This window comes from Alosa alosa, chromosome 4, assembly GCF_017589495.1.
Source record: "Alosa alosa isolate M-15738 ecotype Scorff River chromosome 4, AALO_Geno_1.1, whole genome shotgun sequence".
Lineage (NCBI taxonomy): Eukaryota > Metazoa > Chordata > Actinopteri > Clupeiformes > Clupeidae > Alosa > Alosa alosa.
Window position 1 is genome coordinate 30,178,995 of NC_063192.1, and position 27,198 is coordinate 30,206,192.

General features: G+C 42.6%; 2 protein-coding genes across 2 annotated transcripts; both read right to left on the reverse strand.

The window, feature by feature from the left end:
- Window positions 1-789: 789 nt before the first annotated feature.
- Window positions 790-3,065, reverse strand: mfsd5 (major facilitator superfamily domain containing 5). The gene is made up of 2 exons (XM_048241385.1): window positions 2,917-3,065; window positions 790-2,507 (listed from the first exon to the last, which is right to left on the reverse strand). Exon 2 carries the CDS (start codon window positions 2,391-2,393, stop codon window positions 933-935), a length of 1,461 nt encoding a protein of 486 aa, XP_048097342.1. The 5' UTR covers window positions 2,394-2,507; window positions 2,917-3,065; the 3' UTR covers window positions 790-932.
- A 3,255-nt stretch (window positions 3,066-6,320) lies between these two features.
- Window positions 6,321-19,208, reverse strand: nr1d4a (nuclear receptor subfamily 1, group D, member 4a). The gene is made up of 8 exons (XM_048241950.1): window positions 18,528-19,208; window positions 13,461-13,766; window positions 12,883-12,971; window positions 12,557-12,701; window positions 9,555-10,150; window positions 9,266-9,451; window positions 8,733-8,943; window positions 6,321-8,292 (listed from the first exon to the last, which is right to left on the reverse strand). Exons 1-8 carry the CDS (start codon window positions 18,541-18,543, stop codon window positions 8,096-8,098), a joined length of 1,746 nt encoding a protein of 581 aa, XP_048097907.1. The 5' UTR covers window positions 18,544-19,208; the 3' UTR covers window positions 6,321-8,095.
- Between the last annotated feature and the right edge of the window lie 7,990 nt (window positions 19,209-27,198).

Below are 27,198 nucleotides of genomic sequence, written 5' to 3' on the forward strand. Positions count from 1 at the left end.
CCTAAACATTATTTTTCAACCAATCATTAAAGTAGATATGTATTTCAAACCACTGGCTAGATCATACTATTTAGGCGGTTACCACAAAAAAAATAATAAAACGGCCGAGCATTTTTCTTTTGATTTATGAAGTCCACAGATGGCCCTTTCATGTGCAGAAATAATTTTGAAAAAAGGAGGTTGCTCATCGGAGATATTCAGGTCTGAATATTGCTATTTTTTGGGTATTCGCCAAAAAGCATGTGACATAGTGGACATGTGCAGTCCTGGACTGGCACCCGTCACACCTTACGCCTTGTAACTCCAGTTTTAAACTAACCTTGGATGGACCTTTGATGCCATGGATTGTTACTTTGCTGTGTTTAAATCTGACAGCAGGAGGGATGTCAACATTTTATGCAATTTTGGGCCTTTTTTTGATTTTTTTTGGCCTAAAACAATGACAGGGGCTAACTCCCCCTGGGTTGTTTCAAATTTTGTACTATTTTGGCTTTTTGAGTTTTTAGGTGGACCCAAGTTTCATCAAAATCGGTGACGTAGCATGTATCACCCCCGCCTGGTCCTCTCATGGACACACTCTTAAACATATATGCTCTGAGGACAATGCATGAACTATAATAAGCGATTATGCAACACTGTGTATTACTCTCTGTGTATCCAAATGTTATCTGAGTTACATTATTTGTTTGAGATCGCTCAGCGTGACTCTCACTGACATCATCTGTATATAAATGGAAATATACGGCATAACACTTGAGCTTGTACAATAAAACAAATACGGCTTTTCTGTAAGATAACAAAAAGAAAAATCTTTAATGTGTGTACCACTGGCTAACAAAGGGAAACTCAGATGCAAAAATGTGTGAAACCAATAATTAGCCGAAGTTCATGGTCCTCATCATCTTCCGCCCAGCAGTTCCTGCTCATCATAATCAGATCTCTCCCTCCCCACGAGTGCCCTCCAGGCGAAGGTTTGCATCGTTCCTCCCTAGAGTAAAGAGGCTCACCACGGCCAGCAGGGCGGCTAGCATCATGCCAGCGCAGCCTGCAAACATGTGCCGGGTGCCCCCTCCTGCCTCCCCCCCTCCGGTGCCCGAAACCTCCCCGTGCAGCGCCAGGAGCCCCAGGCAAGCCAGAAGGTGCAGGGGCAGCCGGAACCAGGCCAGCACGCCAGCGCGCAGCTCCACGGGAATCACGCGGCCCTGGAGGAAGCTGACCGCCGGGAAGTAGAGGCCGCAGGCCAGCTCCAGCAGGAGGAAGGCCAGCAGGGACTCGTGGGGCCGCGGCTGCCCGGGAGCCGTGGAGAAGGTGAGCATGAAGAAGGAGAAGAAGGCCAGCAGCACGGCCAGGCACAGCAGGTGAGCGGGCTGCAGCCGGTAGCGGGTGGACGTGGCCAGCCGGAAGAGGATGGAGCCCGCCAGGCCGGCCGCCATCAGACAAGAGAAAACGATGCCCAGCGGCGGCCCGTGCGGGTCCAGCACAGGCGTCCACAGGAACACGAAGATGTACAGCACGCTCTCAAAGAGCGCCTGCACACCGCCCAGCAGCAGCACGCGCCGGTCGGACCGCAGGCAGCGCAGGCCCTCCAGGCAGCTGCGCCAGAAGCGCGCCCGACCCGACGAGCGTCCAGCCGCAGAGGACAGTCCGGTGTGGGGGGCGCCGAGCAGGGGCCCATTCTTATCTCGGCCCTCAACGCCCTCCGATTTCTCCTCCTGGCCCCAGTCAGTCAGCACCACCCAGCCGCAGGCTGCCAGGGCTGGGATGGCTAGCAGGAAGGGCGCCACCGGACCCAGGTCCAGCCACTCCGCAAACAGGTTGGCCACAAGCCCGGCACAGACAGCGAGGCCGTGGTTCCAGTTAGCCGCCTTGCCGAAGGTGGCCGGGATCCACTCCTTAGGGAAGTCATGAACATCCACGTGCCGGTGGATGTACCAAGACTCAAAGGAAGTGGTCAGCAGGGAGGTGGACAGGCCGCCTAGGATGCGTCCAAGGATGAGCACAAAGTAGTCCCGTGACAGTTTGGTAATGCAGCAGGCCGAGTACACCAGGCAAAAAATCAGGCAGGTGCGTCTGCGGCCAAGGGCTTGTGGGAGCCAGCCGGCCACAGGGGTAAAAAGTATGCAAGAAGCAAGCCCACACACATACAGTATGGCTATTTGAGACTCCAGGAAGCTGTAGTGGCGGTAGAGCTTGTACAGGTAGGGGCCCTGGAGCCAGTCTGCCCACAGGGCCAGCAGGTAGCCCCGCAGGAAGAGAGACTGGAAGCGGCAGAATGCAGGGTTGGCGACGGTGGTTGTGGCTGCTTGTTGTGGTGACAGTCGACGAGAAGCAAGCTCTAGACCAATGCAGAGGCCAGCCAAAACCACAAGTGCGAAATAGGCAGTTACAAACATGCTGCCAGTCAGTATCAGTCACTCAAAGAAAAAGGGATTCCTCAGATTGTCAGTCAGTTGTCTGTGTTAATCTTCTCATTGTCTCAATCTTGTTCGATGGGGCTCCATTGGGAACTGTGGAAGGACAAAACAAAACAGTTCTTCAGACAAGTGATATGAAAGTAATGTGAACAACATATCAATACTTTCTTAAAACTAATATAAAGGCATTATTCAGCCATGAGGGTCCAAGTTATCTATAACAAGGCAGCTAGTAGTAGCCTAATATTATGCGATGGTCGACAACGTAACGTTAGCCTACATTACTCCACATTATGCCCTTTAGCCATCAAGTTTGCAAAGGACTATGGGCTCTACTGACTACATACCACAACACCAAGCTTAGCCTAACTACATAAATGCTACATAAGCGAATGCTTGCTAGTAGTACTACATTACAAAGCTACGTGGTCCTTGTGTTGTTGGCATGCAGGTCACTTCCTATCCTGATAACCTTATATTATCTGGGAGGAAACTGCCTTACCAGAAGATCTATCGCGAGCAGCATTTTTGCAGTGAACTGTAAAGAAAATCTTGCTTTTAAAACCCCATGTCAGGAACTACTGGTTAGAACAAAAAACGATCAAGAGTTAACGACTAATGGATAACACATTTGTGCATCCAGCAAGCTGACTTCCTGGAACGAGCAATTGCGTGATGACGTAGGCTATGGTTGGTCAAGAAGACGTGAATAAATGTTGCTAGTTTTCGAGGGTGATTTTTTGGGGTAATTTTTCTTATGTGTTTTTCCTTATTGTTGTTTCCGTTCTTACATGTTGATGACGATAATAATCACTATGAAAAAAATATTAACCAAATTTATTTACGACTATGTCTATATTTCACCACAGGATGGCATCCTAACATCGTTGACTGCAGAGCCGGCTTTGGTTGACTGCAGAGCAGAGCCGTAGGCTCTTTTAAGGCTCTGGCTGGTTGGGTCAGTTTCTTGTTAGAGTATATGTTGAAGCTTTAAATCTGGTGATGGGATTGTAAGAGTAGCCGTTTAATGGTTTATTTTTCTGCTATCTTCATCTCAAGATAAAAGACGTGTTGATCAAGCAGTTTAGTGACAGGTTGGCATTTGTTTTCCAATTCAACTCTATAAATGATAAACAACACAATGACAAAATTCACTTGTTTCAGTTCAATTCAACTCTAACATATTTTAAAAGGCTTACTGTAATATAGGAATGGGATAATCTCCCAATATCTATCTATCTATCTATCTATCTATCTATCTATCTAAACAAATTCTTGTCCCACTCCTATATTAAGCCTTTTAAAATATGTTATAGAGTTGAACTGGTCCCCTGACTTCCGGAAGTAAACTGAAACAAGTGAATTTTGTCATTGTGTTGTTTATATAATTTATATTTCTGCCATTTACAAAGACTTTTTCTAGACCTTTGACTATCTGCAGGCCAATTCCCCCCTTTCAGAAGCAAGATTACAGTAAATGCATTTATACTGACTTTTGACGTATGTTTATGGGGCAAATAGCTTGGGTATCATCAAAATTAATTTGGATGACTATGTGAAGTACATGTTACACCTGGTTTCCACTGGCTATCTATCACCATATGACAGGATGCTAGGTTGTCAGTACTGAATTACTTTTTTTGCATACTTTTAAGGTCAGCTTTTTGTTTTAGACCTGTTATGGGACAAAAACTGCAGTTATACTGCAGATTTCCTGAAGTATAATGCAGTTTCATGTCTAAAATACAGCATCTCTGCAGTAAAGCACAGTGCAATGCAGTTTTTTCATGTCCAAAATACTGCATTTCTGCATATGACCTGACCCCATGTTAACGTACTGCCAAATTTGCGATGGACTGTTTTAAGAGCACAATGTTCAGATGTTCACTGAGAGTCACCAATTCGCAATGCCCATGTATTTTTTCTGTATGTTTTGTAATTTGTGAATTTTCCCCCAATAATAATAATAATTATTATTATTATTATTATTATTATTTATTATAATTATTTAAAATAAGTGTGCTGGGTTATGGGTAGGCTGGCGAGTCACATCGCTCCCTCCAGCACCTTCTTTCTGTTAGACTTTGTTTGTAAACTCAGGGCATTACTGTAAAAGAGCTTGATGTTCAGTCAATTTCCCCCTGAATAAACAATGCTTGATATGAGCTGCAAGCTGCAATTCTATAAATATAAAAACGCAGTTTAACCACTGCAGATATTTTTTGTAATGGTTACTGCTTTATTTTAGGATGTGGGTTAATATAGAAAGCATAAAAGGCCCTTTTATTACCTCATAAAAGCCCCACACACACATTTCTTATCCGTTTCCTGTCACACCGCCATTGGTGTCTGCATAATTCGTCATGTTCGGCACCATCTGATGTTTGTCATCAAGTTGCTTTTTGCATTTCTCTCAATTTTATAAATTCAATTCAAGTTATTTTTCTTTGATGCATCAGCTCAAAACAATTTGCCATTCAGTTCTATTTTTTTATTTGTCTTGACATTTTGTTAAACTGATTATACTGTAGTTCAGTGACTGACGTAGAAGGAAGAGGTTTGATGTTTTATTGCACTAGACTCTAGCTGAGCTGTGGGAGCTAATGTATGCTGGTATGGCAGCTCACTGGAACTCTCCACTATAAAGAAAAAGAGGAACCAGAGTTAAAAGCAAAAGTTTGCCTGGCCCTATATATATGGGCTGGACATTATGAGAAGAATCCTAGTTAGAGAGGATGCACTCAAGGATTCATCTACCATTTACAACATACTTTATACACTTCACAGTGTCTTTGTTATGCTTTTGTTCTATAGTTATTTTTTAATTTTGAGACAACCGATCTTTGCCTATACAAGAAATTTGGTCTGTGCATTTATCCCATCTGTGAATTAGTGAACACACAGTGAGGTGAAGCACACACTAACCCAGAGCAGTGAGCTGCCTTGCTACAGCGGCGCTTGGGGAACAGTGAGGGGTTAAGTGCCTTGCGTAAGTGCCACTTCCCTCACCCACATTTTTCCTACTGGCCGGGCATCAAACCAGCAAGCCTTTGGTTACAAGCCCGAAGCCTTAACCAGTAGGTCATGCCTGCCCCCAAATCAGTTATGGTGTATGTTGTCAGGTGTCATGTGTATTATTCCATATTTGAGTGGCCAGTCACACTGGGCTATTAAAGGCTTCGCAGAACCTTTCTGTCAGATGACCTCTTGTTTTTTCAGCATTTTATCTGTCCCCAGCCTCTACCCAAGTTTAAACAGACCTGTATTCTAAAAATAAATGTGGACACTAAGTGTCTGTTAGTGTCCCATTTTTCTCAAAAATGGCCTTGGGAATGGCGGTTGACGACCTTCCAACACGTGCATGTGCATCCATCACTTCCTTCCCTATACTGCTTGTCCACCTGTGTAAAGAGACTGTATTGAAGGGAAAGAGATTGTATTACAGGGACACTTTCCTAATATTTGATGATGATGCCATGATAATGATGTTGACCACTGAGTGTGCAGCAAGGTCCTTGGGGCAGCTGTGGCCTACTGGTTAGCACTTCAGACCTGTACCAAAGGGTTGCCGGTTCGAACCCCGACCAGTAGGCACGGCTGAAGTGCCCTTGAGCAAGGCACCTAACCCCTCATTGCTCCCCGAGCGCCGCTGTTGATGCAGGTAGCTCACTGTGCCGGGATTAGTGTGTGCTTCACCTCACTGTGTGTACACTGTGTGCTGTGTGTGTTTCACTAATTCACGGATTGGGATAAATGCAGAGACCAAATTTCCCTTACAGGATCAAAAGAGTATATATACTTATACTTATACTCCTCTTAAATGTGCCTGACTCTTAACTTCAGTTCCCACTCAACAGTATCATGTGAAATACCAATATATATAGGAAGAAACAATGATGCAATGGATAAGATAAAATTTCATCTTTATATGGTTTCTATGGAAGGACAACAATTTACAAAATGTACAATAGGATCAAATAACAATAATCAAAACAGCAAAAAAGCTGGTCATGACTGATCAGGTTTGATTTGATCATTCTCTCTCCTCTCTTCAGCCCCTTGCCTTATCTCATATATTTCAGTATCGTGGAGGAGGCAACGAAAGTGCTGGTGTTTCTGTGAGTTATAAAGTTGGAGAACCTTGTCATCTGATGATGTGAAAGGTTTCCTTCACACAAGAAGGATCATTGCACATTCAATAGCCTGCCAGACAAAAGCTTGAGCACTCTGCTTGACATGTTTTCTATGGTGTTCTATGCTTTACACGATAATCATCTAAAACAAAAAATACATGAATTGCATAGTTCAGTGTTTGAAGTGTCAAGATGGTAAATGTGATCATTGTGATATGACAAAGTGTTAGAACACTCTTCTATGTAAATTTTGTAGATATTCTCTGGGTTGGGAAAGCCACTAATTGTGTGAAGATTATCAACCAATCCATCTAAGACTTTCCAGTAAAAACGGAATGAATTAAGGTTCTGTATGAAGCGTAGACATTCATGAAGGACAATGCTTAAAGCAGATGTGCTCAAACTTTTGTACTTTAAATATGATTGTTTCCTTATCCACAAACAATGCCTATTCCAAAAGGAACACTGTTTGTCACTGAAATCTTGGCATCTCATATCTTTTGTTTAGATTTGAAGGTTGAAACACAAGTTAAAAGATCTTTTCCCCACCAAAAATATTCTATATAATTTTACATGCACAAGACAGATACAATGTTTGCTGGTTTGTTCTTTAAAGGGCCAGGTGCATTACAGGAGTAATAAGGAGAAATCTCTTATGTGCTGAGACTTGAGTGAACACATGAAAAACGTTGGCATATTTCATTCCCAGCAAAAAATGGCTCTAAAACACTTTACATTGTGTTTTGCACAAAAATTAAATGTTGTTGACATTGTGTGCTCTTCAGTGTATGTAAAAGTGTGCAATTTAACATTAGCACAACAGTGTTAATGTATGACACAGGAGCATGGTGTGATGTGATCATAGTGTATCTTATCATTTTTAAAGTCTCTTATGTACAAGGTTCCCTTTCTCTTAAAATATAAGCACAAAGACACACGCACCATGAATGGTCCCTATGTTTCATAACTGTGCTCTTTTCCTACAGAAAGTGTTAGTGCATTAGATAGACATGTGGCATTAGGAATAGGTTGGAAAGGATGATGACTGCATTCTTTTTTTTTGGTCTTTTAAAGTCTCTTGGCGGGAGTGTGGTACCCTCCAAATTGTCAGTAGAGGATTTGAGAAGACTTAAGCTAAGGAGTGATAGCATGGAAATGTTCATCCCTTCCCAATGTTTTCAACATCAGCCCCCTTAAAGAGAGCTTGAGGTGATTTGTTTGTTGGAGGGTGCAATGGCGAGTCATAAGGGCAATGCCCTAAAGGATTAACGATATCTGAAGAAGCCTTGAAAATACAGATGTCTCTATGTGCGATCTACACACATGTCTCAAACCAGCTGGGACAGCAATGCAGTCGCTGTTTTTCCTGTCCTCCTTCTTGTTGACCGATTTCTCCATGCTTCTCAGACATGTGCTTAGGGGAGCACAATCATTCTTGCCACCCTATCTTCAAGGAAAACACCGTTCTCCCTCCACACCAGGGAAGTCCTGCCCCTGGAGAAGTGCTGAGCTGCCCAGGCACCTTGTCCTCAGCCCCTCTGAGTGGACTCATGGGTCAATGCGAAAGGCCAGCAGCTTGTCGGAGTGCAGGTTGTTGAGGGTGCGCAGGTCGGGCAGGCGCAGCAGCAGCTTGGGGAAGACGGCACTGTCGTCAGGGCGACGCCGAGTCACCAGGGACCGCAGCGCACGAATGAGACCCTCCTGAAGCTGCTCCAGAGAGCTGATATCCTGGATGCCTGAGCGGTCTGCCAAAAGGAACAGCAGCAAAAAAGAAGAGGTGTTATTCATATGTACTGTACATGTATATAAGTGGAGATGTTTAGACTTCATAAAGTCATAGGGCAATTCCATGGAAAACGTTTTTTGTAACATCCATAACGCCAGTAAAATGTGATGGTACGGTACGATGTGAATGATTACATGAAATTTGAGCATTTGCTATTTTTGGCTGAAGAATGTACATGAAAAAAATGCACAAAAAATGAATGTTATCATTCACATCATACAAATGCCAAGGCATTTCACTGGCGTTATGGACAAAAAGTCAATTTTCTGTGGAATTGCCCTATAAGTCTTTATAAAGTGCATTTGAACCCTTTCGTCTACTACACTTCCTGAGCATTGGTTTAATTCTAAGCAGAACTCGCTGACTGAAGCTCTCAGTTTTTGTTCTTTCATTTCTCACCTGCTGAGACCAGCACCACAGCCATGAAGAGAGCCATCTCATCAGCCTCCAGGCCCAGAGCTCCCAGCTTCTCGCTGAACTCAAACATGGCGTCAAGAAGGGAGCCCATGCCAAGTGCCCGCACGGTGGCCAGAGGGTATGTCTTCCCATTCAGGAAAGTCACTGTCCTGTCCTTTGGGTTGAACAGGGAGCAGAACCTTACCATGAGCACCTACAAGGAAAGAAAAAGAGTGTGAGGTGTGATCTGAAGGAGAAACAATCCCCATCCACATTAACCTGTTGAGGAGTACAGTCACAAATATGTGATTAGAATGTTCGCGAACCAAGAGTTCCACATTATGACAATTACCCTTAGAGATTTTCCCCATAGACTGTATAAGGCTGTGCATAACACAGTGCATAACACTGAAACTATAGATTGTTTGCATAGAATTCTAGAAGGAACCAGGAAAATAATTCATTCCTCAACAGGTTAATAAGTAAATGGGGATAAATACACATGAAAGTGTATAAGATGTGCGAGAATGCCTCACCTGGAAGGTGCCTGACTTGAGTAGCATGACCTGGTCGTGCTGACAGAGGTCCTTGAAGCCAGGGATCCCCTTGGCAAATTCCACCACCTCACGCACAGCTGGAGTGAAGCACTGTGAGAAGGACTCCCAAACCTCTTGACTAGAAGTGCCTGGAGCAGACATGGGGCATGCGTTCAGGGGACAGGCCTGGGGAAGAAACAGTAGAAAGGTTAGGAGATGGCACGTGGTAGGGGTCAGGGATAAGCCAAAGGGCCATGAATACCAAACAAATACTCTTTGAAATACTCACCAACACTTTAGAGCCAGTGGCTAGCTTCCAGGGACAAGTGTTCCCTTGTACTTGGGGCTGTGCCGAGGAGTGGTTATAATGGTGCGGATTGGTTGCACTGGCTTGTTTGTGTGGCTCCACATTGGACGGGCAGCGATTCTGATTGGATGGAGTTGAGTAGCTGTAGCCACTGTTGTCCATGGAGGAGGAGAAGGGGCAGTTCTTGTCACTGGGAGCGACAGGACAGCGGGCAGCCGGGACGACGTACCCTACTGAGGCGGTGGAATGGAATGCGGGAGCTGAGTTGGCATGGCCATGGTGGTTGGCGTCCTGAGGTACTGGGTTGTTCTGGAAGTAGGCTGGGGTGCTGTTGGTGCTGCCCAGCTCCACGCGCTTGTTCAACCGGTCCTGAGTGCTCACAAAGATGTCCTGGTAGGCGCGGGAGATGGCGCCGATGGCCTCCTTGGACTGGCTCTCTGCAGGGCTGAGTGGCGCCTCCTGCGCTGTGGAGGGCTCCACGTCCATGGAGGCGGACTCGTTCAGGCTGTTCATGTAGCTCTGCATCTCGTCCAGCAGCCTCTGTTTCTCTCTCTTTGGGATACGTCCAAAACGCACCGCTGTGGAGAAACAATGACCACATTTAGACATTTTGATTTCATTTCTAGTTTTATATACTGTATCTCAAATGCAAAGCCAAATAAATACATATATGTTATTTCAATGTTATATGCTAGGAATTACAGATCAATAGAGTACTGCATAATGTGTTTAACTCCCATATGCCTCTCTTATGAACTGAAGGCCCTGAGGAGATGGTATTTAACAGGATGCACAACCACTGAGCACATAAGGATGCTTATTATCAGGTCCATTGCATGCATGTCTGTGTTCTTAACTGGATTGCAAGTCTAGTGGTGGACACCATACCCCCAAGAATCTATCTGTCAGCTGGCCTGGATAAAAATAGCAACCCTCTCTCTTCCATATGCTGCATCCCCCACTATCCATTGGCCTTTCTCCTCCTCTTTCTCCTCCTCTCTCTCCTCCTACTGCACCATCTCCTGTCTAGTAAGTAGGGCAGTGGGTCAGCTCTGAACACTGGGATGGGGAATTAAGAGTAATGGGCCTTTCAGAAGCAGGGACTGAATGCAGCGGGTCAGGCAGCCAAGGGTGAAGCGCCAAGTTGGACACTGAAGCAGGCAAATGGGACATCGACAGAAAGAGAAAGGCACCGAGAGTTGGAGTAGACAGGTGCAAGTGTAGGGTGACTTCTCGCTCTGTATGTGTGTGTGTGTGTGTGTGTGTACTCGGAGAAAGAGATCCTGAATTTTGCAAGTGGGAACAACTAACTGCTTATTTACTACAGCCCAAATGTCTACATTTCCATTATTTATACTTTGTGGATGCCTCTGTCTAAAATTATTTGATTTTTTTTCAGGCAACATTTTCAATAACATTAACTTTACTACTACTACTACTAATAATAATAATAATTGATGATAATAATGATAATAGTGATAATACAAGTAGTACTGCTACTACCACCATTTTTGCTACTACTAAAAAAATAATAACATATTAGTTTAGTATGTAAACTGTGGGAATAAGGACACTAGCAAGCTCTTGATACAGAGAGCAGGTGTGGTTAGTGGTTAGTAATATACACCTGACTTGACACTTCACAATACTGACGTAAAGGGTTTTCCCTTTCAAATGTTTGCAACATTTAGATTGGCCCTGTTCCACAATACACACTGTAACAACAACTGTTACAACAGAGGATCAGGCTCCATTGTGCCCATTGCTAGCAGGGTTACTGTTTTGGGGGCATCAGCGGAAACAAGAGGAAGCAACTCCTCGACTTCACTAGAATGCTGCCCGTGGAAGGGAAACTGTGCCATCATGTCAACTGTCACTCACATCTGCATCAAAAAACTCAAATCTCAAACTCAAATCAAGGCGTCTGCTTTCTTGTGGGTTGCTGGCAGTTGAATTAGGGCTTCCTGTTTTTGCAATGAGTGTAAGAGAAAAAAGGGGTTTCTAGGCTGTGGCTTCTTGACATTGTTTTCTCTGTTTCAGACGGGTGAAATAAATGCATGCCTCTCTTATCTGCAGATCTGGTTTGCCCCTCCTTGTCCACCGAATGCACATTCACTGCCATCACTATATCTGCACCAATGCTATGCGAAGTGTCTCGCCCACCTCTGTTTCCACGGGCACACCGCTTTAACGCAGACAAAATGTGATGCACAGCTGATGCTGGGTGAAGTGCAAGCCATACTGACGAGAACAGGAGGGGGAACCAAACCACACAAAGTAGGTCACAATGTGCAAAGTATACTGGTGTCATTTGGTTTTGTGTTGCTTTTTTTGGGTCATCTCATTTTTTGCTACATTCATTAGCATAAGGGGATAATTTGTTGTACTTTTGTGTGGTGTCACAATTGAAAAGATGATGCACGGAGGCAACACGAGGCACGGAAACTGGGTGGATGTTTTAATATTTCTGCATCTCTTGCTTAATTGTTGGCATTAATTGCTTGAGATGCTATGAGGGCAATTTGGGGTAATCAAGCTGCTAGATGCTCCAGTTTCCCAAAATAATCCCTGTGTTTGCTGCAGTTTTCCAGAAGACAGATAGCTTCAGGGACTGCCCACCTCCTACCCTCATACATCATTGTCTCAGAAAAGGCACGATGGAAAGAGAGCTTGGGGATCAGGGAGAGAGGGAGGACAAAACAGCTGATGCAAGGTGGGAGAGGCAGAGGGAGAGAGAGAAAGAGAGCAAAGAGAAGAAGAGACTGCAGAGGGCAAAAGAAAGACAAGCGATGTGCCCAAATTAGCCAAAAGAACTTGCTAAACTGTGCTAACAACTGAGTACTGAAAGTGGGTTTGAGAGGAAAAGTAGAGGAAGCCAGCTGAATGCTGCACCCCTCCCCCCTCTCTCTGATGATAGCTACTGGCGGCTAGTGCTGGTTACTAGAGCAGCGACATATTAACATCCTCCCACCCAGAACTCTCACCATCTCGAGACATGCCCACACCAAGGCATTTCTTGAAGCGGCAGTGCTGACACCGGTTACGGTTCATGCGCATGATCAGGCACTTCTCGTTCTTCACACACATCTTGTAGTTGATGTTCTGTTGAATGCTGCGACGGAAAAAACCCTGCAGAGGAGAGAGAGAGAGAGAGAGAGAGTGCGTGAGATGAAAAACATTGGCACAGCCATCATAAGATCTGTTGACAGATAGTGAAAGATAATGAGATGCATGAGACCACAATGAAAGAAAACTGAGTGGCTCTTGCAGTCTCTCTAACAGTGTCAGTCCATCTGCCTGCCTGTCTTACCTTGCAGCCCTCGCAAGCGTGCACGCCATAGTGGAACCCTGAGGCAATGTCACCACACACTTTACAGAGCAGCACCATTCCTCCGGTCTCTGCACAAACCCAGAAAGAAATGCACCATTAGATAACACTGCCATCAGTCAACCATACAGAAAGAACTGATACACACAGAAAACAGATCACGACAGGGCAAAAATGATGGCAAGTGAATCACAGAATGCAGAAAGCAGTATTATTAGTGGTATGACTCATGCTTGTTACAACATTACACTGCAAACAATCCTAGAATTTAAAATCTAAGTCAGATAAATAAGCTTAAATCAGGGGAATATATACTTATTTTTCTAATATTTGCGTATAACAAGACATTTTTGCACTTTTTTTGCACTCTTTTGACCTTGTTATAAGTGAAAATCTTCTTGTTCTGTTGACAAATCTTGCAAGTTTCTTGATTTGTGGAAATACTACTTAAAATAATTTATCTCACTTAGATTTTGAATTCTAGGATTTTTTGCAGTGTAGGTAAAACATGAGATTAGGATCATGACAGAGATGGAGAGGAGACAACATGAGGCACTTACTCGTGAAAGTCCCAGTGAAGGTGCATGACCTCTTGCTAGCAATTGGGTGGGAGTAGGTGTTCTGAGCAGGAGCCGAGCTGGGGGCATTGTTGTAGATCTCTGGGAACTGGAAGACCAGCTTGGGAGAGAGTGGAGGGCCCCCATTCAAACCCCGCTGCTTCAAGGCCCCAATCTCGGTGAAGGTGACCTCGTCTGGGGATGAGGGCTGGGAGTGGGATGAGGGAGACTGGGTCTGGTATCCACTGGAAGGGCTGCCAGGGCTGGGGCTGGAGCTGCCAGAGGAGCCGGCGTAAAGGATCACACTCCCTGCACACACAAAATGGAGAACACCACTAAATCACCATCTCCAAAATGCATAATCAATAGCAAAGCCTACAAAGACTGAATTCACAGTAACAAAGACCACTTCTGAGATGGCATAAGTCAAGACTTCAGTATGGACTGTCGCCTTAAGCATTACAGAAGCATGGAAGTTGTGTTTTATGTCCAACTTAACAAGCATTTAATGATCTTGTGTCTCCTGGCTTTCATCAGTTCCTTGGAGCAGCTACAGTCTTAAAATGTATTGTGTAAAATTATTAATAGACTATGTAAAGAGGTAGGCAAAACATAGTTGGCACTGGTGGGTCATTGAGGTCTTAAGAATGTTTAAGTGATATAATATTGCACAACCTCTGACCGGCAGGAGAGCAAATACATTCAGCTTCATTGCCTCATGCTCGTTGAGTCGACTCGCAGTCGCTAAAAATAATGTTGGAAGCACAGCAACAGAGCGCGCGCGCGCTCACGCCAACCAACTGCAGGCGCGTTTCGCATTTTTTTTTTTTTAGTTGGTGAAAAGCCAGATTTCGGTATTCACGTGTTGCCTTAAAACAACCGGCTGCTTGTTAAGGTCTCCCGCAGGTTTTTTTTTGTTTGTTTGGGTACGCCGATGCCGCATCTTCTTCTTCGTGTCGCTGCTCTGCTCGTGCGTTGTGGATGGGCTGAGACACGGCCTCACGTGTCTGCGAGGTCTGCTGCCTCCCTCGCTCCAATAATAGCTCAGCTCCCATGGCATACTGCCCAGCGCCAGCGAACAACATGACACCTGACCGCTGCTTCACATGCACTCCTGACACGGTTTCCGCCTTACGAAAATCCGCAGTCTCGTGTTGTATACATCTACTACAACAATCACAAGTCAGAGTTGTGATAACTGCCATAATACCAGCGGCACGCCCAAGGATGCTGTGTTATTGAATACAGTTACAGTGCCAGGACTGAAAGAGACTAGAGTCACGTTTTGGGGGAATGTGCTTCACTACTTTGACTTTTGGAACAAACCCTGGCAAATTGGATAAATCCAAAGAGTCCAAATCCAAGAGACACAGATGACAACTTTCCTCCTTCCCCACATTAATAATTTTCATATTTAATATATTACACTTAATTGCCTATAATTGTTTTTTTTTTTTAAAACAGTTAGCTTGTTCATTCAGAGCCCTTCAGGCCATATAAAAATACCTAAGAAGAATGTTAAAATATGAAAACAATTTCCTTATTTGGACTACATTTTGTCTACAAGTCACGTGCTCTTCTGTAGGCTATATAATGGGGAAATGCGTGCATGCAGTTGTTAACCATTATATGGCATACTGCATTGCTTTTATTTGAAACAACAACATATTTCAAAACATTCCGACTGTTCCACCCCTCCTCTCCAGGCTTTCCTCGTGCTGCACATGGCATTTGTTTAGCTGAAGTGTTCGTCTAATCCTTCAGCCAGCACGTGGGAGGATTTATTATTGACACACTGAAGAGCTCAACTTTACAACAGGGGCATATCTGACTTTGATACTAATAGCCCGCCCAGAACCTATGACCTCGACTAAATACACAACCACACACACTGCCTCGTGCACCTGCGGAAGTCCATGTGAGATACTGTACTTTCAAGAGATTCTACGACAATAGCAATGCAGTAAAAAAAAGAGTGACCATGGAACGTTAGTCAATGAATGATAGTAGAGAGGAAGCTGCCTCGTTTACAAACACTATTTTTATTGGACTTGCCACTTACACAGGGCATGTACTAGAGGCCATTTACCTATAAATGAATAACATTTAATGGGGCCTTCAGCTCTCAATAAATAACTGTATTCTGAGAAACTGGTGATTTTTGACTACAAGTTGGATGTGGTCAGGTGGTATAAGTAGTGAGCATGTGACTATTCCTACTGAGAAGACATGCTTGAGTGAATGCCTTGTGCAACGTCTACTAGGCTAACAGGATGTCTATGCTCAAGCCAGTGCCCAGCTGCACTGGAGCCAGTGAAAACAACTAGTGTTAATTGAGGAATCAGCAGATCTCAGCAGCTTAGTCTACCCATGCAGCCGGTAATCTGCCTCAGAGTAGAGGCAGGCAGAGGAACGTGAGGACTGCACGGGTGCAGTAATCCCCTCTCCCCCTTCCCAGCTCCACTACCCTGCCCTTGCGCTAGTGCATGCTTCCCAAGCCTCACCCAGACTTAACCCATGTCTCAAGGTTGCTGCTTTTTGCCCAGTCACATCACAGTGCAAAATATAGGGAGGATTGATAGCAACCTGTGAGTGTCTGGAACTCACAGTTTGTCCATTCATATCATGAACTGCTGCCCCAGTCAGACTTGGCACAATGAGTGGAAATGAGTGTGAAGACAAAACAAACAAACATTAAAATACAAGAGCACAGCAGTAAAACTGTCATAATTATCCCCAAATATCACTTTAACTTTCAAATCTGGACAATGTGTTCTCCCAGTTAAGCTTGTTTGGGTCACTACACCAAATTATATGCAGTGTCATGCTGTCCAGAACTTTTGGATTTTTCTATAATTGCCCAGTTCATTAAGTTGATAATATATTCTACTGGCATCACATTTCAATAAGAAATGATGACCACTATATGTCGAAGAGAATCTGGCTGTTCGAAAATACAACGTCCATAAATTCATGAAAATATGCGTCTTTATAATATACTATACTGGATAGATCATAAGCGAATATTGTTGAATGTAGCCTAGTCTGTGCCGGCTAGATGATGCAAACGTGATCATCTGCTTTCAAATCAAAACAAACTGCATGAGCCGGGGAAACGTGAGCTGGAGCTAGGCTACTTTTAATACATGAAATCGCTGACCCACTGACCAACCTCCTACGTTCACATCACCGCGGGCGGCATGAAACACAAGTGTGTGAAAGAACCAATGGGGGAGGGTAGGATATCACGCGCCGCACGCGGCAGAGCAAGTGCATGCACGTGAGGGCGAATCTGCGTCTGTGCGAAGGCATTAGTTTGCGATCTCACCAGTATCCGTGGTCCTTAGGCATACCCCAGAAAAACTGCTGCTGTTGTTATACAGGGCAATTGAACAGTGCAGGATGTTAGATATAGGCAGAGATAAATGGGGTGGAGGCTGAATTGGTTTCCCATTGGTACCTTACTCATTAGGCATTTCCCCATAGCCCCTTATATTTATACGTTGTATAATCATGTGTAAACAGAATCTTCTGTCTCTCTTCTCCATGTCCTTCTTCACAGAAAATACGTGGTATTTTAACCTACATGCTGTAATAAATTGGGAATTATAAATGGATGAAAAGGTTAAAGTACCATCTGCCTCCAGAGTTGGTTAGCCTACATTGTGATTGTGGGTCAACGCTATCTTTTACTTTTTGATAAGAGAAACTTTATCTAAAGTAGACAATCCTTAACCTATGACAGACTTTTCCAATATCTTACACCACAAATAATATATTGTTTGGTCAGGTCAGCTCCAGGACCGTTTGTCCAAACAGTTGTGCTTATGTGTAGCCTACGTGATAACAGCCTATGTATGAATGCTTGCTAAGCCATCATCATAATTGATTATACTTATATTATAATAGGCCTATTGTTTATTTTACTCCGAAATTTGTTTCGATGGTCTGTTGGGTTGCAAACGCACTGGCATCACTGTAGCAAACGCACTGGAATCACATGTCCGGTTCAGAGTTTTAGTCAGTTCATCTGAGTGTAAAAGATGCGCCCAGTTCAACATGGGACAATATTCCAATCACCTGCGGAGGAACGTGACTGCAGCTCTTGTAAATGAATCACTAGTCAATTAACCCAGGAGCGCCCTAGGTGCACAACGCGTCAGCAGCCTTGGATTGCCTCCCATGGGAAACACTATCACATAGCCTAAGCAGCTTAAATGTCGTACTTGCGACCTGAACAGCTTGCCTGAAGTAAGCTACATTAACCTACATGGCTGTTGTGACTTTGTCAGCCTCCCAGGAAAAGAGAAAGTTAATATGAACAGTTTCAAATCAAGTTTCCAATGGCTGAAAGTTAACGCGCCAACACCTTCACATATTGTACTGGCTGGAATGGCTGATTGAAATGGAATAGGCTATTAAACTAAATCTAATATATATATATATAATCAGCCTCCTAGTATCGTTTATCAAATAATTTGTTTTGAACAGGCTCTACCTCAGAGCGTGCAAGTGTATAGGCAATGTTTGCTGGTCTGTGAGACTGGTCTGTGCAACACGTGAGTTTGTTTTCATGTAGAGACAGGAAGTAAATAATCCAAGCGTGCAGTCTATGCCGTCCGGGAGCAGTAGCCTAGCCTACCATTCAGACTGGAATCAAGGATTTGACAGCTCATGATTGCTCATGATTCATTTAGGCTGCACCCTGTGATGCGTCAACATTTTGGATATCTAGCCTATAACTTACTTGGTCATTGTCACTAGGTTACGACACAAACACAAACTCTGTCCTGAGTTCTGAAATGCTGATTTTGTACATGACATTCTCCAGTGGGTTGTGAATTCAGCAGTCTTAAGCTACTGATAGACCACATACCTTATGCCAGCCTATATAGCAATAATGAAATAGACACAAACCAAAAACATCTCTAGTGAAGACAAACTGTCAAGAATGCATTCATGCGCAACATGACAAGATGACTATTAATCAGTAACAACAACAACAAAGTTAGGCTTTTAAAGGTGAACAATGATTTCAATAACAACACCATTAATAGCAGTTAAACTTACCAGGACTGTTATCCATCTTGTGCCTCGGATATATAAAGTTCTTTATACGGTTGCTGATTTCAAAAGAGCAGTCTATTTGTCGCAAATGGCATGCAATGAAGTTTACTTGAAACAGGTGAGAATGTCATTAAATAGATGTGCATGAAACGCCTTCCAAAAAAAAGTCTGAAACAGCTTTGTGCACAGGGCATGAGTTAGGCGCGGCAGATCGCTGATATAGAAAAACGTCTCCGTGAATAGCAGAAACTGTGAGTTCAAAGTCGTGTCTCAGGTGAAGCCACCTGTGCCGCGTCTGCTCTTTGTCAACTATGAAATTCTGTAGGATTCGCGTTGAGGTGATGTAGTAGATGTAGTCTACTGCATATGAAGAACGACCGTTCGGTGCTTTGGCATCCAAGGTCCTCGGAGGCTGAACTGAGCAAAAACACACACTCACCCTGACCACTATTAGGAAGTGACTGACTTGAATACCCCTTCAACTTCTGTTATCTCTATGACAGCCGGTTAACGCATTCACTTTAGGTAGGCTATCCCTTGAACTCCTCTGCTTGTCTCCCTCCCTCATTCTCTCGTGCATTTTCATTGGCCGGTGTCTAATGCCACGGTGAGCTAGACGCGCTTATTCGACCGTGGGACGTGTGCAGTAAAGCCCTACTGCATGTGCACTCTGCATGTGCCAGGGAGAGCGCTGCCCTACTGACACACATTTTATGCAAAACACGGCGTGCGATAAGGAAGGGGGAGGCGAGGGGGGCGGCGAAGCACATGCATCATGGGCGGAGCTCACCGTGACTGTCTCATACAACCGCTGAGTTTTAAAACCTTTTAAAATGCTGTCTTCCGAGGTATAAACATGTGTGGCGGTCATATCCCATCTCTGTGCCACACGCACCTGTGCGTAAACGTCTTAAAATAGCAGAAGGAAACATATATGTGAAAATTTAGTGGACTATTTATTATTACTATTATTATCGTTGTTATATAGCTTACAAAAAGTCCATTAATATTTTGAAATGATTGGCCTACTGTAGGTGGATGATTACATTGTAAGTGATAATTGAAATTGGGCATTCGCTGTGTTCGCCAACATCCACTCATACCAAAATAGCATTCAGTCAGATTTAACCCCATGCTAACCTTTCAAAGCAAATTTCCACTTGATTGAATATATTTCTTATTAAGAATGAAACGCTGCCCCTCTGTGGTTGAATTCTGTTGTGTTGAACAGCAACAGGGTGGAACACCACTTGTAAATCAGTTATTAGAAATGACCTTAATAATCACAAAGGTAAAATTGGTCTGTTATAGCACTTATGACATATGCAGTGATCTTACTGAGAAAATATTTTTAGTTCAATTCTTCCAATAAGTCTAATAAACTCAAATTCCACCAATGGGCATAGTCATACTCACTTCTGTTTAGATTAGATTTGATTCAACTTTATTATTGTGCAGAGTACAAGTACAGAGACAACGAACGAAAAGCAGTTAGCATCTAACCAGAAGTGCAAAAAAAGCAAAATGAAAACAGTGTAACAGGTAGTGCAGTGTAAACAGTATAAGATATAGTGCAGTGTAGACTGTTGTCCAGTTAAGCAAGTGGCATAGTTTACAGCAGGGATATGTGCAGTGTATTAACAGTAACATTATAAGAGCAGAATAAATATGGATATGCAGTATGGACAATATAGATAGTACAGTACAGGTATGTGCAGTAAAACAGTAACATATAGTAAAAATAAGTATACAGTATGTGCAGTATAGACAGATATGTACAGTTGACTAAGGAGTATAGTCTACAGTATGATACCATTAACATTATAAGAGCAGTACAATATTGGTATGTATATGGTTACAGTGTGTTACAATAGTTACAGTTTGTACATTTTGTAAATATAAGTAGAATGCTAAGGGTGGGATAGGGTAGTGCCACCCCCTTAGCTGGCTGGTTGTCACCGAGGTGCAGGGTTAGTGTTCAGTAGGGTGACAGCTGCAGGAAACTTCCTCTGAACCTCTGCTGGTCCGGGTGTGGAGAGACCTGTAACGTTTCTCGGAGGGAAGTGGGGTAAACAGTCTGTGATTGGGGTGAGAACAAACTTTGATGATGCTGTGCGACTTACGCAAGCATCGCTTGCCCTGGATGGCCTCGATGGAGGGGAGTGAGGAACGGGTGATGCATTGGGCAGATTTCACCACCCTCTGCCCTGCTTTCTGGTTAGAGGCAGAGCAGTTGCTATTCTAAAACTTGTCATTTGTTTTTCTGTTAATCTGATAATGAGTCCTGAAGATCACTGGATTGCAGAATATTGCTATTTTTACCCCCTGCACAAAACCAGAAAAGTTCACTTTTTTAAGCAACGCTATTTAAAGCAACACTCTTTGATAGCTTTTATCAGGCAACTATTTGAATTCATAATGATGGTATGGTCATGTAAAGGACAGATAGAGTTGTTGTTTTATTCCTAACAGCCATCCGGGATATACACTATGCAGTTCTGCATCCCAGGCTGGAACATATACCGCAAAAAGAAAACCTCTCACAGCTCATTGCTGACTATATTGCCAAAGGACACATGATAGAAAGCTTCAGGCAGTGCCAATAAGGCTAAGGCTCTGGGTGGTATTTGCAAGGTTTTACCTGTCTTTTTGGCAGCTAGCTCACTAGCTTTACACCAAAACTAGTTCTGCTTTAAAAGAACGATTGTAATTTATATAGTTGGCATTTTAGGTGTATCATGATATGACATATGACTACAGGCTGCTGCAGCCCTCAGATTCAGACAGATGTATATTTACAGTAAATTCACACTAAAGTATGTTTACTGTATTGTAACCTTATTGTAACTTTATTGTAAGCCTCTGACAAGAACACTGTCCAAAGCTGTTGTGGAGAGTGGGAGCAAGGAGATGTTTTTTCCCCAACTACAGAATTTTACAAAAAATCATCTACATTCTGTCAAATACTGTAGTTTCTCCTAAAGAATTGTAGGAGAAATATCTGTGATTACATAAAGTGATACTTAAATTAAACAATAACATGATCACATATACAGTAGGTCTGAGCTAATAAAGGTCAATTTATTCGAATAACACTGTAAAATTGCCCTATGGAAAATGTTTAATTGATGACAGGAATTTACAAAACTTGCAACATGGCATCATTTGATTCAAAATATGTAAAAAACACAAAGCTTCCCTTGTTACTGCATGTATATACCAGGCTACACCTGGCTATATCCCAGTTGGGATCGGCTCTTGCTGGTCTATTTTACTTAAACTGTTATTTTTATTGAAGTACTTTAATTTAAATGTTTTAAAATGATAAAATATACAATTGTATATGTGCATAGGCTACAACCCCCAATTCCAAAAAAGTTGGGACAATGTGTAAAATGAGAATAAAAACAAAATGTTAGGATTTACAAATCATGCTAACCCAATATTTAGTTGAGAATAGTTCAAAGACAACATAGATAGATAGATAGATAGATAGATAGATAGATAGATAAATAGATAGATAGATACTTTATTGATCTTAATTGATCAATCATATCAAACATCAATCAATCAACCATATCAATAAATCATATCAAACATATTAACTGTTGAATAAGAGAAATGTCTAATTTGATGCCAGCAACACATTAAAAAAAGTTGGGACAAGCACTGTGTTGCTTCACCTCTTCATTTAACAACATTCTGTAAATGTTTAAGAACTGAGGAGACCAGTTGCTAGAGTTTTGAGAATGTTAATGTTAACAAGAATATTGTCTCATTCTTGAACAATATAGAATTTCAGCTGCTCAGAGGATACCAAGTCCATGATTTCCAAAAAGAATGACACATTTTCATAGATCAGGACCATTTTCCACTTACCTCAGCTTGGGCCCAGATATAACAACCGCATTTCTGTATCTCGTCTGAATACAACTTCTTCTTCTGCCACTTTGTAGCATCAAACTGTGCTCATAGACAATGGTTTTCAGAAGTTTTCATGAGCCCATACAACGATTTCCTTTACAGAAAAAGGTCTGGTTTTAATGCAGTGCCGTCTGAGGTCCAAAAGACCACAGCCATACTGTTTGGCAGCCCTGTCCTTTGTCTTCAAAGATTTCTCTTGATTCTCTGAATATTTTAATGATATTATGTACTGTAGATGAGTCATTAGTTGTTATTTTCCTCCTGCCTCTTTGGCCATATGCACTTGTACAGCCATTGAGATGAATGACCATCATAACCTGCTACAGAGACCTGGTTGGGGAAATGAAATGCCCTTTTGGGCAATAACAACATTTGTTGTGAGATAATGAAGGGAAACAGATAACCATGAGAGCTATACACCTGAGATGGGCCGCTCAATTTATTTTCAATTCTTTATGTATAGTTTAAGGGCCCTATTTTCGTGACGCAAAACCTGGTGGAAGGCAGATTATTATCCCAGCTTTATTCTTATTTTGCACGTTTATTCTTACCTTGCACATCTCTTTTATTGAGCTAGGCGCCAAGGGGTGTGGCAAATAACGACCTGAGGAGGGGTCTGGTGTATTGTCTAAGAATCGCTACCTAAAACGCATTACGCCACTGACCAAGAGAAACCTGGTCAGAAATCCATGGCGAGTTGTATACATATGTTATTTTAAGAGCGCATTATCAACAGTGATATGGCCGGGTGCACAAATCACCCTACTTCTCTCATCCACAAACCTGCATAAGCAAACATTCATGCAAAACGTTAAAAAAATTACACGATTACAATGGGAAACATAATTACAACTAGATGTACCGCATAGCGGTACAAAATATGACCGCCGCTCAGTCCTGTACATCCGTTCCGCGAAAATAAATCACACTTCAATTTGTCTCCATATTTTACTCCATCCCCCACTCTTGAAACTTTTGTGTATGCTTGTTTGGCATGCCTGAGTGTGTGTGTGCGGCTGCACAGAAAGTAGCCTACTGGTGCTGAAAAGGTGAATAGATTGTAGAATAGCCAAAGAAGATGTAGCATTGTTATAAAACCTTTAAAATCTCTAAACAATCACAAGTATGGCAGTTCATCACAGTTCATGCATTGCAACTGGATTGATGAAAGGTCACTTACACCTGTAGGCTACATTGTATTTGGGAAAAGCAAAAGGTATCAGCATAATGTTATTTATTTATTTATAAACAAAAACATCTCTGTCAGTTCCATGCCGTATTCAACAGCTATCAAAAACAAAGGTCATTTTTGGATGGATGGATTTTTTGTTAATGTTTCTTCTTCTACAAAAGATTTTAGTCATCTTTAGTTCATGTAATACTTTATTGTCAATGCACAAATTAAGTAACAGTAGTCTGAAACGTTATTGTTAATGCACAAATTAAGTAACAGTAGTCTGAAACGAAATGCTGTTTTACATCTAACCAGTGGTGCAAATAACTGACATGTCCAAATGGGCCTTGATGAAATAGGTCGCTAGACTGTTCATACACATTTTAACGGGCCAAAGTTGAAGAGCTGTTGTCCGTTATTGTTCGTGCAAATATAGGCTGATTCATGTTCCCTTGCATTGTGTAACTGAGGTCCATGGCTAGTCTGGCTTTCACCAGACCAAGCTCAATCTTTTAAGAAATCAAAAAATAAATAGCGGGCAGATCAGGCTGGTTCACCCAGCCTAGTCCATAGGCACCCGATATTGTTTAATTTTCCGAATGAGATATCCACGCTCTGGCTATTCTAAATGCAAAAATGCATCAGGGAGTTATGACAAAACTGTAACTAACAAACTAGATCCTAATAGAAAGCTGTTAGCTTCCCTAAGCTACAGGTAGGCTTATAAGGTAGGCCTATTTACAACATAAATTGTCAATAGGCTGTGCTGGCGACACAAATAAAATCTCCTTTGGAAACCAATGGCTTACGCCTTACAGTAGGCCTATCAAGCGGACTTAAACTGCCATATCGTGGCGAAAAGTTGTAATAAAATTCACGCAGCTCCATGAGTCAAGGAAAGCGCGAATGAAGTAGCCACTTCTAAATGGGACCCACTACACAGTAGCTTAAGGTGTGTTGCTAAAGCAGCCATAATGAAATGAAGGTGTCATTGGATACTTCACACACACGTGCTTTTTAATTTCACAGACTACAACTACCAAGCTGGAATCAAAGCACATCGATTCCCCTCTCACACCCTGCACGCACTTAAAACAAAATAAACAGGCATCTCAGTCTCACGCATGTATAGGCAAAACTGTATCAGACCGGTGTAACGTTGGTAAATCTTCCATTGCACAGAATGATTTTTGTAGCACGTGCAACAAATGACAGTCGAAAGATACCACAACAGTGCTGCTATCAATTTGCTTGGTATAACCGCATTTATAGTTTTCTACAAATGCAATCAATCAAATTGGCCTCCATCACTCAACCAACGCTAATGGTAACATTACCTAGGTCCTTATTGATATTATAAGATTAACTACCTGCAGTAAAAACCAAGCATGTCAGATAAACATCCTCAGATTTATTTCGGCCTCAAGAAGAAATGGAAATTACATTTCATGTGAACATCATCCTATCCTTATTAGACGTTCTCTGCGGTAAACTACACTCCTTGTATGAAGCGTCCATTGTTTTTCCAACCCACTTTTAACTTCCAACAAAATTATGTCTCACTGCAACGACGCGCCATCTAGTGGACAAACGACTACTTATCGCCAATACTGGAAATGCAGCCATGATGATGATGATGAATATTTATTTTGGCTTTCTTTTAATCCTACTGAATTTGTGATTATGTATCGGCCGTTCTAATACCGATAGTATGTGGGTGCCTGTGTGTGTGTGCATGTGTATATGTGTGCACCGCCATCTACAGGCCAATGAGTGTACAGTCACTAAATGTACACATAACCTAATTTTTTTTAGACCCCCCCATGGATGAAATTCTACGAAACTTGGCATACCCCCAGAGAATGCCAGGTCAATCATACACATAAAAATTGGTGCAGTTCTGAACATCTTAACTGAAGATAGCGGCGATTAAAGCAGAATAATATTGCATTTTCATTTTTTACGGGGGGGTGCAAATCACAAATGAGTGATTATGGGCCAGATTGATGTGGGCCCTTGAGACCAACATACCATAAAAGATTCTTCATCCTCAGTGCCACGGTTCAGGTAGTTATTTAGGAAAAACTGCTTTTTATGGTTCGGGGGCACAGCACGGGGAGTGGCACCCGGGATCTAAAACGAAATTTTTCCGTAAAAGTCTAGTGGGGCTACATACCCACCAAATTTCATGTGCCCCGTGGTTCGGGTGTCCCGGTATCGTTGACCAAAAAATCAGGAAGTAGATGACGAAAAAAAAAAAAAAAAAAAAAAAAAACTTTGACAATCCCTATATAACCGCTTCGCTAGCTTCGCTAGCGGCGGTCATAATAAAGATATTAAGAAATACATCTCACAGTGAGTAGTTATTCACCATCATTTGCAAATTGGTAATGACAGATAAAAGTGATTATAGACGAGAGGAGAGAGGCAAATATGAAGCACAGCTGAAGACACACTGTCACGAGATGTAAGCAGCAACTCCTTTGCAGGATAAATGTTTTTTATTCAGTCATTCGAACATTTTTGGGGTAAGTCTCTGCTAGGTTTTAGCTAAGCTTGGTTTAGTGGAATAACTGTTCCATACAGTCTCGTGTGCAAGCAGATTCCTTCAAATGCGCCGCTGACTATCAAAAAACAAGCTTTTCGCCAGTGACCATGTGTTTTAGACTACGATAATACGGCCCTAAAACACTCCGTTTCAGCATCAAGCTTTAATCAGCCAAGCAGTTCTGTAGGAGGAGAGGTTCTTCTGAAATGACATTCAACCAATCAGAACCTTCCACCTGGGAGAACCTGTGTCATTTAAATGGTACTTAATTTAATTAAAAAGACACTTAAATCAAAATCTTCATTTAGGCCTGGATATTTAGTTGCTTGTAATTTATAGATCCAGAAAGTTTCCCTTTGATTTAATTGTTTATCGTTGTCTATTGCCCTTTCTCATGTTAAGTGGAATGTGGTCTACACAGGCCTGTAATGTGGATGGGTTCCTGTTGTGGTGTTTCAGATACTGTCTTGCCATGGGGTAGTTGATGTTGCCTGTTCGAATGGCATATTTGTGTTCTGCCAGTCTGTCCTGCAAGCGTCTTTTTGTTCTTCCTATGTAAAAGACTTTGCATGTAGGACATTCAAGTCTATCAGTGACAAAAGGATGTTTTAAAATGAATAAAGCGGTTAATGGTAAATGTTTTGGTTTGCACTATTTGTACAGTGATTACAATGGTAACATTTGTAGGAACCTCTGGGCTTAGAGCCTAACCATGTTTGTTGGCTATCTGGTTTGAGATGACTGCGGACCAGGTTATCCTGTTGAGTGGGACATCTTCTGAAGCTAACTAGAGGTGGTTCAGGGAAGACCTGGCTCAGCACATCATCGCTTTCAATAATGCCCCAATTTCTCTTTATGATCTGTTTAATTTGTTGTGCCTCTGTACTGTATGTAGTGACAACAAACACTCTATCTTTTGTTTGTTTGGGTGTCTTTCTTTGTAACAGGGAAGATCTGTCCGCATGTTTGGCTCTAGTGTAAGCCTGGAGTGTATGTTTCTATAGCCCCGTTCTTAAATGCGTGTCACC